The 12,665-nt window shown below is 46.8% G+C and overlaps 1 protein-coding gene across 18 annotated transcripts in view; it reads right to left on the bottom strand.

The window, feature by feature from the left end:
• Window positions 1-5,271: 5,271 nt before the first annotated feature.
• The window catches only part of FHOD3 (formin homology 2 domain containing 3), a 470,560-nt gene continuing 463,166 nt past the window's right edge, over window positions 5,272-12,665 (bottom strand). For 17 of the 18 annotated variants that reach the window (XM_023241882.2, XM_023241885.2, XM_023241880.2 and 14 more), the window contains one exon: window positions 5,272-5,864. In XM_023241882.2, coding sequence (XP_023097650.2) covers window positions 5,782-5,864 — 83 coding nt within the window. In that variant the 3' untranslated portion in view covers window positions 5,272-5,781. Of the gene's footprint in view, window positions 5,865-8,790; window positions 9,435-12,665 lie in introns of those variants that run through there. The other variant, XM_045041338.1, reaches the window with a different exon arrangement.

Genomic DNA, 12,665 nt, shown 5'->3' with positions numbered 1-12,665 from the left:
ATTGCTCTAATCCTGTCCAGGTCTACCACCAGCTGCTATGTACAGAGTTCTAGTGTAGATGACCTTATCTAAATCAGTATTATCATCCAGGATGTTTTTTAAGAGACCAGATAAAGCACCTATAAAAGCTTTCCCAAGCACCCAGCTCTTCCTGTATAGCTACCATGTTTTTTATTCTTTATTTGAAAGTTGAGGTTTGCAAAAGTATATTCCACTGGGTACACAACTCGAGTATTGTTTGGAAAGGGTGACTGTCTCCATTTCCTAGCCCACTTCCGTTTTCAGAAGCATCTGGCTGTCCCTCATTGGAACCCCTTCAGAGAGCAGTGCAGGTTTAAAAGCATTTTTTTAGGCAGATGCTATTAAGGGGCAGGGATTCTGAAGGAAAATGAGCTTTCTGTTTTATTTTCCAAAAGCACGAGAGACCATGCCCCTGCTTAGCTGGATCAACGGAATAGTCCCAATTATTGCCATAACTTCTCAAAAGAGAGGAAAACCCACTGCCAACATAGTAACAGAAGGTGCCCTACTTACCTTGTGGTTGATTTGATGTTGTTTATCTGTAACATGCCACACAGGTCCTCTATTTGACCAAAACCCATCTCTTCCCGTTTCCACCTAAATCAGATTAACTTTTAGATTATTTCAAAATGAATAGAAGAAAATGTGTCAAGTAGACCCCAGCTGTCTTGCCCCTCTAATGGGAGATGAGGAGGTGAGTGTCTGCAGACTTGGTGAGTGGTACATGCAAACCTCTTCCTGCCCCACCAGCCACAAGCAGGGAGCCTGGCGCACCGAGCCCTGGAGGTGCAGTGGGCCTGGCACACGCGGGTCCTACGTGATCCTGATGAACCGCTGGTCACAGTCCTTCCCCACTGATGGCCAGGATGTGCTGTTTCTCATTCTCAGCTGCTCTAATTATCCAGCCGATTTGATTTTCCTGTACATGGAATGCTCTACTTCTAAATTACAGGACGTTTTGGAAGCAAATCATTGTTACTAATCCAGTAGTTAGGACCAATTTCCACTAAGTCAGCAACTGAAAATGGTGTTTGAACTACAAAATCATAAACTGGTACTTCTTCAGGTGGATCATCTAAATACTCTTTTTAAGGGCAATAATTCAATAGTGCTTATTAAGAGAGTAGAAGTGGCTTGGCCCTCACTTGGTTGAGTAGCAGCAATCTGAATAAACTCTCACCATGTGCTTTCACCGGAGTGGGAATCATTCTATCATAAAATCTCAAAAGATGATGCTTTGGAGCTCCTGAACCTTTCCTACTTCTACTAGATGTACGTGGATGGATGGGCAGGGGTGAGGTGAGTGGATTATCAATTACCGATGTGAAATTTGTGCAGGATTACGAACCTTTATCAAAAGGAGATTAGATGGTGCCGCCACCTGTACACAACCTGGCTGCCAGGGTTTGGGCTTAGTCAAGGTGGGGAAGACTGCCCTCCACCCATGTGCCGCACCGCTGTTCAGTCTGTGCCACAGGTTTGGGCCAGAAGCAGAGTTATTGATATCCAGTTACCAGGCCTTCTTAAGGATTCTAGAAGAACAAAACCAGAACTAGCAAAAAGTGACAAGCCAGCAAATATCACTTCCTATCTTTCGCCCTGGGAAAGTCGTTCAGCCTCCCTCATCCTCGCTTCTATGTAAGATAAAAATGCAGAATGGCTACGTGGATCCTAGGTAAGAAAATACACAACGAGTACCCACACAGATGCCGTCAATATTTTAGCTCTTATAAAAATCATGCAGAAAGTCCATCCCCCATAATTGCCTAGCAACAGAATTTTTTTCTACCAAATAAACTACCTTTTGTGACAGAATTGATGGGGCATTTTAATATCACGCACCCTAACTGCACTTGCAAAGATCTTCCATCATTTCTCTGAGGCAATCGGATGTTTTTATTTTTAGTTACCTCTCTGGCAAAATGTATAAATAGCTGCAGATTAAACCAAATTTTCATTTTAGTTGATGACTACCTCTCGAGCCCCTAAGGGGAGGGATCATGACTCTCCTTTTCCCAGCTGAATCCCCAGCTCCCGGCACAGGGTTACCTCTATAATAAGCCCTCAGTGCCTATTTGTGATAGATGGTTGTATAAATTTTCTAAAGCTGCCATAACAAATTCCCACCCACTTGGTGCATTAAAACAAAAGGAATTTATTCTCTTACAGTTCTAAAGGCCAAAAGTTCAGCATGAGTTTTACAGAGCCAAAACCAAGGTGTCAACAGCACCACGCTCTCTGCAGAGGCTCGGGTGGAGAATTTGTTCCTGGCCTCTGTTTCTGGTGGCTGCTGGCATTCCTTAGTATGTGCCCACATCACTCCAATCTCTGCCTCTGTCTTCATAGTACCTGCCCCTCTGTTGCGCATATGAAAGCCCCTTTACCTCTCCCTTACGAGGACATGTGTGATTAGATTTAGGGTATGCCTAGATAACCTAGGATCATCTCTCCTATCTGGATCCTTACTTTATTCACCTCTGCAAAGACCCTTCCTTGTAACATTTACAGGTACCTGTGATCAGGACCTGTTCTCTTTGGGTGACCATTATTCAGCCTACTATAGTGGTATTTGGTGACACACTATCTCAGGGACATGAGCACAGAAACGGTGGATTTGGGAGCAGTGGACGATGACACAGCCACTCACAGGTTAGGAGCTCAGAAACCAGCTTTCCTAACTCTCCTCCCTGCTATTCCTTCCTGTACTGTGTTCAGTGATGGACTTGGGAGAAAACAAAACTGGGTCTTCAGCCCTCCTGGGCCCTGTGCATCCTCCCTTCCATCCCCAAATCCCTAAGTTATTTTTAAAATAGAAAAAAAACAAAAACAAAAACAAAAAACCCTTATGATTCCAAAGAAACCAAACCTCAGGCATCTTTAAAAGAGTTCACCCTCCTTTACTGGCAGTTCTGTAACTTCAACCTAACTTAAGAAATACACACAATAATATCTATAGTGATGACCAGCAAGGGTAGCAAAGCATCTCCCATACCATTCATTCTGCTCCTCAAAGACCTTTCAGATACCTGAACCTCCTGAATTAAAAAAAAAAAAAAAAACACTAACAGAGTGGCACCTGGGTGGCTCAGTAGGTTAAGAGTCCAACTTTGGCTCAGGTCACAATCTCCTGGTTCATGAGATCAAGTCTCGAGTCGGCCTCTGTGCTGACAGCACAGAACCCGCTTTGGATTCCATGTCTCCCTCTCTCTCTCTGCCCCTCCCCTGCTTGTTCTCATTCTCGTTCTCTCTCTCTCTCTCTCTCCCTCAAAAATAAAAATAGGGGCACCTGGGTGGCTCAGTCAGTTAAGCGTCCGACTTCAGCTCAGGTCACAATCTTGTGGTCCGTGAGTTCAAGCCCCGCGTTGGGCTATGGGCTGATGGCTCAGAGCCTGGAGCCTGCTTCCGATTCTGTGTCTCCCTCTCTCTCTGCCCCTCCCCCGTTCATGCTCTGTCTCAAAAATAAATAAACATAAAAAAAAATTTTTTTTTAATAAAAAAAATAAAAAATAAAAAAATAAACACGGGGGGCCTGGGTGGCTCGGTAGGTCAAGCATCGACTTCGGCTCAGGTCATGATCTTGCCATTTGTGAGTTCAAGCCCCACATAGGGCCGGCTCTGTGCTGACAGCTCAGAGCCTGGAGACTGCTTCGGATTCCGTGTCTCCCTCTCTCTCTCTCTGCCCCTCCCCTGCTCGCACCGTGTCTCCCTCTCACTCAAAAATAAACAAACATTTAAAAAAAAAAAAAAGAAAAGAAACATTAAAAAAATTTAAACACACGCACATACTAACAGAAGCAGCCAGACTAAATAGCAACAAGGAGGGAGGAACTGAGCAACAGGAATAACCCCCCAATTTCACTAAAAACTACTAAACCAAGTTCTCAATAAAATGAGACTCTCTCTACCTGGCTGTAACCCAGAAGTTAGTTGACCTTGGTTGCTTCCTCTGAGAACTTTTTAATTCCTAAAATAAAACTACCTTCAGATTTATTCACTCACCTCCTTCTAAATGTGACCTTTTATTCCAAAGCAATAACTCCGGCAGAAGGCCAAGGTCCCCTGGAAGGACGCGAGGTATGTGTTCACCACAGGGTGCAGCAAGGATGCATCTTCTCTTTGTTTGCACTTCCCCATCCCCAGTGATACACATATCCTTTGTATTCAGTGCTGAGGTAACAGGCAAATGCTCTGACAAACTACGAAATCGTATCAGATTACTACACGTTATTGAGAACCATAAGCAAATAAACATCAATACCCTATGTATCCTTTTCAATAAAGTGATTAAACTCAACTGTCTGTAATATACAGACCTGCTCTTGGCAGATGCCAGGCTTTGCTGGGGTGCTCACATTCATCACCTATTATCTGACCAATACGGGCTTGAAGGAGCATCCTGTCTCCCAGTAGAGTGGGGGGTACAGAAGAGGGAGGACAAGAGGCCTGTGGGGTGAATAGCTTATCTTTAGCTCTTCAGACAACACAACTGCATAGGAACACAGGAACACAGAGTCATAGAGGTTTTCCAAGTGAGGCAAAGATAGAATTAATGGCTTGATCTTTCGGCCCCCAAATACCTGCTGCAGCAGTTTATCTTTTCCCTCTTTCCAGAGACATTCTTCCCAGGGAACCGTGCGACACCGGGCTGCGGGGTCCCTGTGGAGGCTCGGCCACCACCTGGGCACCAGCCACCTCAACATGCCTTGCAGTCACTCAGAGCCCCTCGTGGGCAATGCCTGTCCCCCTGGATGCCTTAGCTTCTAATGACCTGTACCCGATTGCCAGGGACTGCATTTGTCCCTCCGAGGTACTCTGTAGACAAAATTTTAAATTTCCCTTTTGTTTTGGGGACTTGTTTTTTGAGAAAACGAATTATTACACATGAAGCAAGGGAGAGAGTGGCAGAATAGTTCAGTTTGTAAATACCACCCTAATTTTTGCTTCAACACCAGGTTGGACCAAAGCAAAGCTCGCGGATAAGGTGATCTATATGAGGTCATTGCTAACATGTCGCACGACAAACACTGATGCCTAATTAATAAGGAGTTACAGAGAGCACATTGTTGGGCACTTCTCACTCTACTAACACACACAAAAAAACAGACGACAGCAAGAAAGCCAAAGGGCCCGGAGGCCACTCCACGCCAGGGTCCTTCTGATGAATCTGAGAAAAGGTTTGGCTGATTGAGAAGGAAGTGCATCTGTGGAGCAGTGTCAGGCCCTTACACCCGAGAGAAGAAAAGTTTCCAGTTACGGCATTAAACTCTATTTATTTAGTATTTGAAACATGGTGTACATTTACGAATTTGTATAAACATTTAGTACATCTAAAATCCACAACTGGTAAACAATCTGTGCTTTCTTTTTGTGTACAATTTTGGAGTTTACATCTGGATATTTTGGTGTTGTGGAGAGACCCCGTCTGTGGATCTCATCAAACTGCCTCAAAGGACCACAGTAACCGTGACAGAAGTGATCTGCTCTTTGCACAGAAAAGGTGTCACGCTTTGGAACGACTAAACCAGGTGTCAAGGAAACCAGAGAAACACAGCTGACACAACGAAGGAAGTGTGTGCGAGAGACTCCGAGAGAGCCCCATCTGTGCCCAGCGGGCCATGCGCGGACATGAGAAATGTGGACACTCCCCTTCAGAACCTTCGGATGTTAACGTTGAGTCTCTTCCCCTCCCTCATCTGGAGGGGTTCCGTCCAGCAGGAGTTTGCACAATCTTGGACACACTTCTTAGGGCGCCCACAGGTGTCACAGCTGCAACTCTGCGGTGCCAACCAGGCCCAGAGCTCGGGCTTCTTCTGGAGTCAGGCCGCTCTTGAGGGTCCTTCGCACTTCAGCAGCATCCACAGGTCACAAAGGAATGAGAAGACAGGGGGGTGTTAGCAGCCAGCACATGGCAGTCCGTCTGCCCCACGCCTTACCCGCCACCCCCAAGGATTCCCAGGGTCGTCACGGGGCTCACAGATGCTCAGCCGCATCCTGCTTCTGCTGAAGCGCCTGGCCATCTGTCCGTAGGGCAGAACAAATTTGGGGGCTGCAAGAGGCTGGCTTGAAGAGCCAAGTGGAGGGACTGACCTTGTAAGAGGGAAGAAGGGAGGCCCACCCTTACAAGGTTTCTGAGAAACGGGTGCAATAGTCAAGTACAGACGGCATGTGGACCAGTGTAAGGAGTGGATCAGAACTGGAACAGTCATTACAGAGCATAGGAAAATGCAAGTTCCAAAGATTGCAAACGCTAGATAAGATAACCCCACAGATCTACAGGATGAGCAATGATGACGCGGCCCCGCAGAGCAAGGTGTTAACAGAACCAGGCAAGGGCAGCGGTCGGGAGGAGTCTCCCCATGAGCGTTGTGGGTCTTAGTCTCAACTCATTAAGGGGCCTCTGGAGACAATAACCATTGACTCCTTATGGACTGGATGTCAAGGAGCAAACTGCCGAACTTCTGGCTGGATTTGTTAAATGTTCTCTGTGAAACACACAAGGCTCAGGAAGGACCAGTGACCCTCTTCTCTGGGGCTTACAACTGGCAGGTGGAGGAATGCTCACATCTAACCAAGAACTGCTTGTGCTTAGCTTGGCACGCTGGGTTTTCCCATTGTTTAGTGTTGATCAATTTTGACGTCAAAATAAAGGCTGGATAAGGGTGACTGGGGAGGCAGCCGCCCCTTCCAAGACAAGTCCTTTCATTTGAAAGGTTGCCTAATTACATTTCCCTTGATTTCTCAGTTGTATTTGGCCTACTCTCTACAAAAGGTCATGCGGAGTTTGGGGTATTTGCTCTATTTTCAGAAGAGATGTGTAATGGATCTACCTCAATCCTAAATCAACCAGAGGACCTGAGGTGAACACGGCAGGCCCTTGATCAGAATGCAGAGAAACTAAAGCTCACCCTTCATGCCTTCCCATTGTCCAGTGCCAGACCCAATTCCCCGCGCCCCCTGTGACTGGGGGGCCTATAGCCTCCCCTCAGGGGGGGAGCCTCAGAGGATGCAGACAACAGGATCACAGCTCATGTTCCTGCCAGCAACACCCCATATTCCAGTGCCTTCCCAACCTCCCCTAAGCAAAAGCCCGCTTAGCCCGTGTACAAAGGATCTGAAAAGATCTGGTAGAACGTACAGGGTCTAAGTACCTATTAACAAATGGTTTCTTCTCTCCCAGGAATCAGCACTTTCAACAGGAGCCAACACCGAACCCATCAATTAGTCAATCAACAGATACTTCATAGAAAACCTACTGTGTTCCCAGCACTTAAAGAACCGGAACACCAACAGAAGACTCAGAGACATCAAGCATGGATTGAACACAAATAGAGACACAAAGATCTGTGCCTAAAGTTGCCCTCAAATCATGCCACCCCCACACTACTGTATTTCCAAGCAGAGCTCTGGGCTCCTAAGCCATCCATCTACAGCCGCTCCTGCACTGGCTCACCCTCCCCCCCACCCTTGGCCCCTTGGGCTCCAGACTGTCTAACTCGTCCAGACAAAATGTTTGGCTCCAGAGCCTTGGCTGGAGGCAGATTGCGTTTAACTGAGTAATGGAATTTGTTCTATGGGGCAGCAATAAAAATACAAGTTTGTAATAACCTTTTATGTTCTTTAAACACTCCTTCAAGTGTTTGTCAAAGAAAGATAATTTTAATAAGGCAGAAAAGAAGATAAAATATTTCTCATTCTTGACAAGGACTGCTAAGACCTCTCTTCCAAAACACAAAATTCTGCCTTGAAGAAGTCCAGGCTGCACTAGCAGGGCATCTTAAATTTCATTAGTCGCAGAGGTGGCGAGGACATGTGTCTATGAACTGTAATCTTTGAGCCTTGAGGTATGCGTGCTTGGCCAAATGACGACAGAAGGCTTCACGAACTGATGGGCATTTAGAGATGCTCCCCTAACATGTGTTCACGCATTTGCTTTAATCTGTAACTGCGGTGTTCAGTTCGGTTCATGTAAATACTTGAATAAGGACCTTGGCACCTTACAGGGTGTGCAGTGATCTCCTAATTGATATGGGCATTGGACCAGCCTCTCTGAGACAGGCTCAGGGAATAGAACAAAGCTTACTAGAACAAATGCTACCTTAGCCTCGCTGCCTGACTGTACAGAGTGTGCCCTTAGCCTGGTAGCCTCCTCTCAGGTTTTATGGGCCAGACCCCCTGGGACCCTCCCGTGCCCCCTCTGCCTGGGTTCAGGTGTTCTCTGCTGTGGTTTCAAAAAAGCCAGTATTGGCTAGGTCCCTTTGCTTGTCAGCTGTGTCCCTAGAAAGGTATTCATAGAAAAACCTGCCCCATTAATGGAATCCTACTTTCTGTGGGACTTCATGACAATTGAGATAAATTCTCTAATAAACATAAAATAAATAAAACCACCTCATAATAAATACAGTAAATAGATTAACCCCAAAAGACCTTAAGAATCTGAACCCTTCCTCTGTTAAAAAGTCAAAGTTAACTCACATTACCACTTGAAGAGAGGTGTGAAATGAAGATAATCAGTTGAAATCAGCTTTGTGCTCCAATTCCAATTATGCATAAAGAACTTTTTTGGGTATCCGTTTCTCTGTCTGTTCATCAGTCTTTCCTTCCTTCCCTCCTTTCTTTCCTTCTCCCTTCCTCCCTCCCTTCCTACCTTCTCCCCTCCCCTCCCTCCCTTCTTTCCCTCCCCCTCCCCTCCCCTCCCCTCCCCTCCCTCCCCTCCCCTCCCCTCCCCTCCCTCCCTCCCTCCCTCCCTCCCTCCCTCCCTTCCTTCCTTCCTTCCTTCCTTCCTTCCTTCCTTCCTTCCTTCCTTCCTTCGGCAAATGTTATTTGAGCCTCTACCCTGAGCCAATATTGTAGTCAGGGAGGCAGGGGGGGGCTGATAGGGACATAGTATAAGAAGAAATGCTCAGGGTAGCAGACCCTGTCTGGATAGGGTGTTGGCTCTCAGAAAGTTTCTGGAAGGCAAAAAGGGACAGAGGACAAAAAACGAGGGGACCAGCAAGGGCACTGGCAGGTTATGGAACCTGTACGATAGAAACAAGTCTTCTCTCAAATAGGGGATTTCTCAAGTACTAGGCTGGGGGCAGGCTGGCATATGTCTGATAAGATAATGTCTGGGCCCCTCTCCACCCCCCCCATTCCCGCTTCTCGCTTGAACGCTCTGGCTGCAGTGTAACTGCTCCCCAGCCTGTCACATGTGACTGCCTTCCCTCCCTGCAGCCGCTTAACAGAGAACAGACCGTGGAAATGTTTATCGCTGTCTGCCTTGCAGCTCTTCCATAGACGGCAGGGGTCACTTTGCTGGCACCAGCAGCCACTCGTTGCCCCAGGCACTTGTGACAGCTCTCACGATGTGGCAGTGACAGCAGTGGGATCAGACACAGGAGTACCTCCGCTGTCAACATGCAGCACAAGGGCGTCTGGGGACCCAGGGAAAAACCATAAGCTCCTTTTCTCTCCCCACCCCCAGCACAGAAAAAGCTTTTAATTCTACAAAGTGCTCTCGGGTGAGTCTTTGCAAAAAGGAGTTGAATCTGAAAATAACAGTGGTCTACAGCCTGCAGAATAATAGCAGCTTGCATCTACTGAGGGTTAACCTGGATTATTCCATTTATTCACTATGGAAACCCTATGAGAAGTGTCCTGTTATTACCGTTCCAGCAAGTGAGCAGACGGCATAGAGAGATCAAGTCCCTGGCCCAAGAGCACACAGTAAGCGGTGCAGAAGGATTTAAGCCAGGACACTTGAGACGCAGCCCACCCTAGAAACAGCTGTACCCTGCTGACGCCTAGCAGGACACATTCTGACAATTTTTCATATCTTATGGGACATGCACTGAGTTTTGCTTCCATATGCCAGAAATCCATTTGTATTCTTTTACCTTTATTAAAAAAATTTTTTTTACATGTATTTATTTTTGAGAAACAGAGTGAGACAAAGAGTGAGAGGGGGAGGGGCAGAGAGCAAAGGAGACACAGAATCCGAAGCAGGATCCAGGCTCTGAGCAAGCAGTCAGCACAGAGCCTGATGCGGGGCTCGAACCCACAAACTGTGAGGTCATGACCTGAGCTGAAGTTGGACACTCAACCGACTGAGCCACCCAGGTGCCCCAGTATTCTTTTACCTTTAGATCACTGACAGACAGTTTATCTATCTTCTGTATGTAATGCCAAACAATTTGGAAATAAGTTAGCTTTGTTGTAATCCCTATGTTTCTAAAGATCTTCTACCAAGTATACTGAGAATAGAGCGCTTAGGACTATAGGGACTATCATCAGAACTTCAAGAGGTCTTAAATGTATCTTGTGGTTGGCAAGTAACTTGCCTACTGCTATTTACTCACTCCTTGTTCCTTGAGTGACCCGTCTGCTGAGTGGAGTCAAAACGGTGGGTTCGGTCATGCCTCTTTGTACATCAATACAGGGAACTGTTTTAAGCTCTATCATTATGGATTTAATATTAGACTTTCCGTGGGTTGGTTTGTTTTGTTTTGTCAATGTCCATCATTTAGCCATCTGAGTTCTTGTTTCCACCCTCCATCTTTTTTTTTCCCCACATAAAATCTGTCCATTAGAAGCAGAGATCTCCCAAATTGACAGGAATTCTACACAACAACTGACCAGTACTTTTCAAAAGTGTGAAGGTCATAAAATGTCCTCCACACATCAGAGGGGGCATGATGTCTCAATGCAATGGGACAGCCTGGGTAAGACAATGGGACAGAAAGAGAACATTAATGGAAATATTGGTGAAATCCAAATCAAGCCTATAGTTCAGTTAATAGTATTGTACCAACGTCAATTTCTTAGTTCCAATAAATTGTCCTAGGATGTGCAAGGTGTTAGTTAACATTAGGCGAAGCCGGGTGAAAGAAGGCAAATGTCCTCTTTTTTGCAACTTTTCTATTTTCTAAAATTCTTTCAAAATAAGTAAGTAAATAAATCAATAAATAAAACCCAGAACAACAATAACAAAAATTAAAGGTTCTCAAACCTGGTTGATTTAAACTCAACTTTAGACTCAGCCCAGATACACTGAACGGGAGTGTCAGTGAAAGGCCCATATGTTGCATTTTAATCTTCCCCAGAAGATTAAAATGGCCCGCCAGGTCCCGACTTAAATCACTGCCACCTAACTAAGACACAGGGAGAGGCAGGCCCTCAAGAAGTGATGACCTTTGTGACAACAGAGTTGAAGTCTCTGAGTTCTGCCTAATCCAGAAGTATGTTCACCCATGAGGAGATGGTTCTTGGAAATACTTAGGGCAGCAGGCAATTTCTATAACCACTGGTCTGGTCACAGTCTTGGCTCCACAGAAATACCTCTGCCTAGTCCGTGGCTACATTTGAATCCAGTACCCCCCAATACACTTTGTTGCTCCTAGTCAGGCCCTTACCAGAAAGCATTCACAGTTCAGATGTAAGAGCAGACTGTCTCCTATGTTGTGTGCTATGGGCAAGGGAAGGGAGTCAGGAAACAAGTTCTCTCCATTGTTTATGGGACAGCCTGCATGAACTTGGGGGATTCTGCAGACAAGAAAGAAGAGGCTTCAAGATTCACAGACTCTGGGGTCCTCAGCATTATTTCATGGGCAGGACAATGCCTCCCCCCTTTCCAGATGAAGCCCAGCACAGCCGCTCTCCATCAGAGATGCACCAGACAAGTACCATGGTGACAAGCCAGCCTTCGGTGCACAGGTATAAGTCCACTGAACGAGCCCCCTGGGGGTAAAAAGGGAGGTGAAGGGGAGTCTGGTCTAATCCTGGATGGCCAAGTGAGGTGGGCAGTGGTGGGAGGGGAGTGAGACGGGTGATGGGAGTGGAGCAGCGGCTGGATAGGTGTGGTTTTCTGTGCACAGGCTCCCCTGAAACTTCAGCACAGCAGCCCAAGCACCTGCAGGCAGCTTCATATTCCCACCGGGCTGGGGTCCCTTGGCAGTAGCGTGACAGAGCTGGGGAGGGAGAGTGGTGGGAACCTGTCATAGGCACCTCACTTAATGCCCACAACATCCTGCGAGGTGGCACCTCTGGCCTCAGTGGATAGCAGCACACTGAGGCTCGGTGAGGCCAGGTAATTTACGAGGGGACCCCCATCTCCTTCTCTCTCATATGAATGTGTGCATTCCAAACATGGAAACCAACTCCTTTGCTGCCTGGGCAGCAAAAGCAAAGAAATACAGTAACTTCTTGTGGGGGAGGTGCTTGGCATTTTTCCAAAGCCCCTTTACAGAAACCCTCTGCTCTGCTCTCAGAACAGCTCTCAAAGGCAAGACAGATTCCCGGATTCCTGTTTTCACTGATTCTCCCTCCTCTTGAACCTCCACTCTGAGCCAAATGGGTGCCTGGCACCCAGCCTTGGGGGAAGACACATGAGCCAGACTCCTCTCTCCCAATGTGCTGGTTCCCAGTTTGGGAGGGTGATTTGTCTGAACAGGAAACAGCTGGAGAGCCAATGCAATAAAACATTTCCAAACTCTCCCTGCATCTGCCTCTTTGACCTGAGGCTTCTATCTGAGCTTCGTGCTGCATCAGAGTCTTGACCTCTGGCCCAGGCCATGGCCTTGTTCCTCTCTTGGACTTCCTCTAGTTATCCTCCTGACCTATGTCCCGGACACATGGGTGGGCTCCCTCAGCTATCTTTAGAGGCAGGT

Source organism: Felis catus, chromosome D3 (assembly GCF_018350175.1).
Source record: "Felis catus isolate Fca126 chromosome D3, F.catus_Fca126_mat1.0, whole genome shotgun sequence".
Classification (NCBI taxonomy): domain Eukaryota; kingdom Metazoa; phylum Chordata; class Mammalia; order Carnivora; family Felidae; genus Felis; species Felis catus.
Note: the sequence above shows the minus strand (reverse complement) of the source record. Positions and strands in the feature narration are given on the sequence as shown.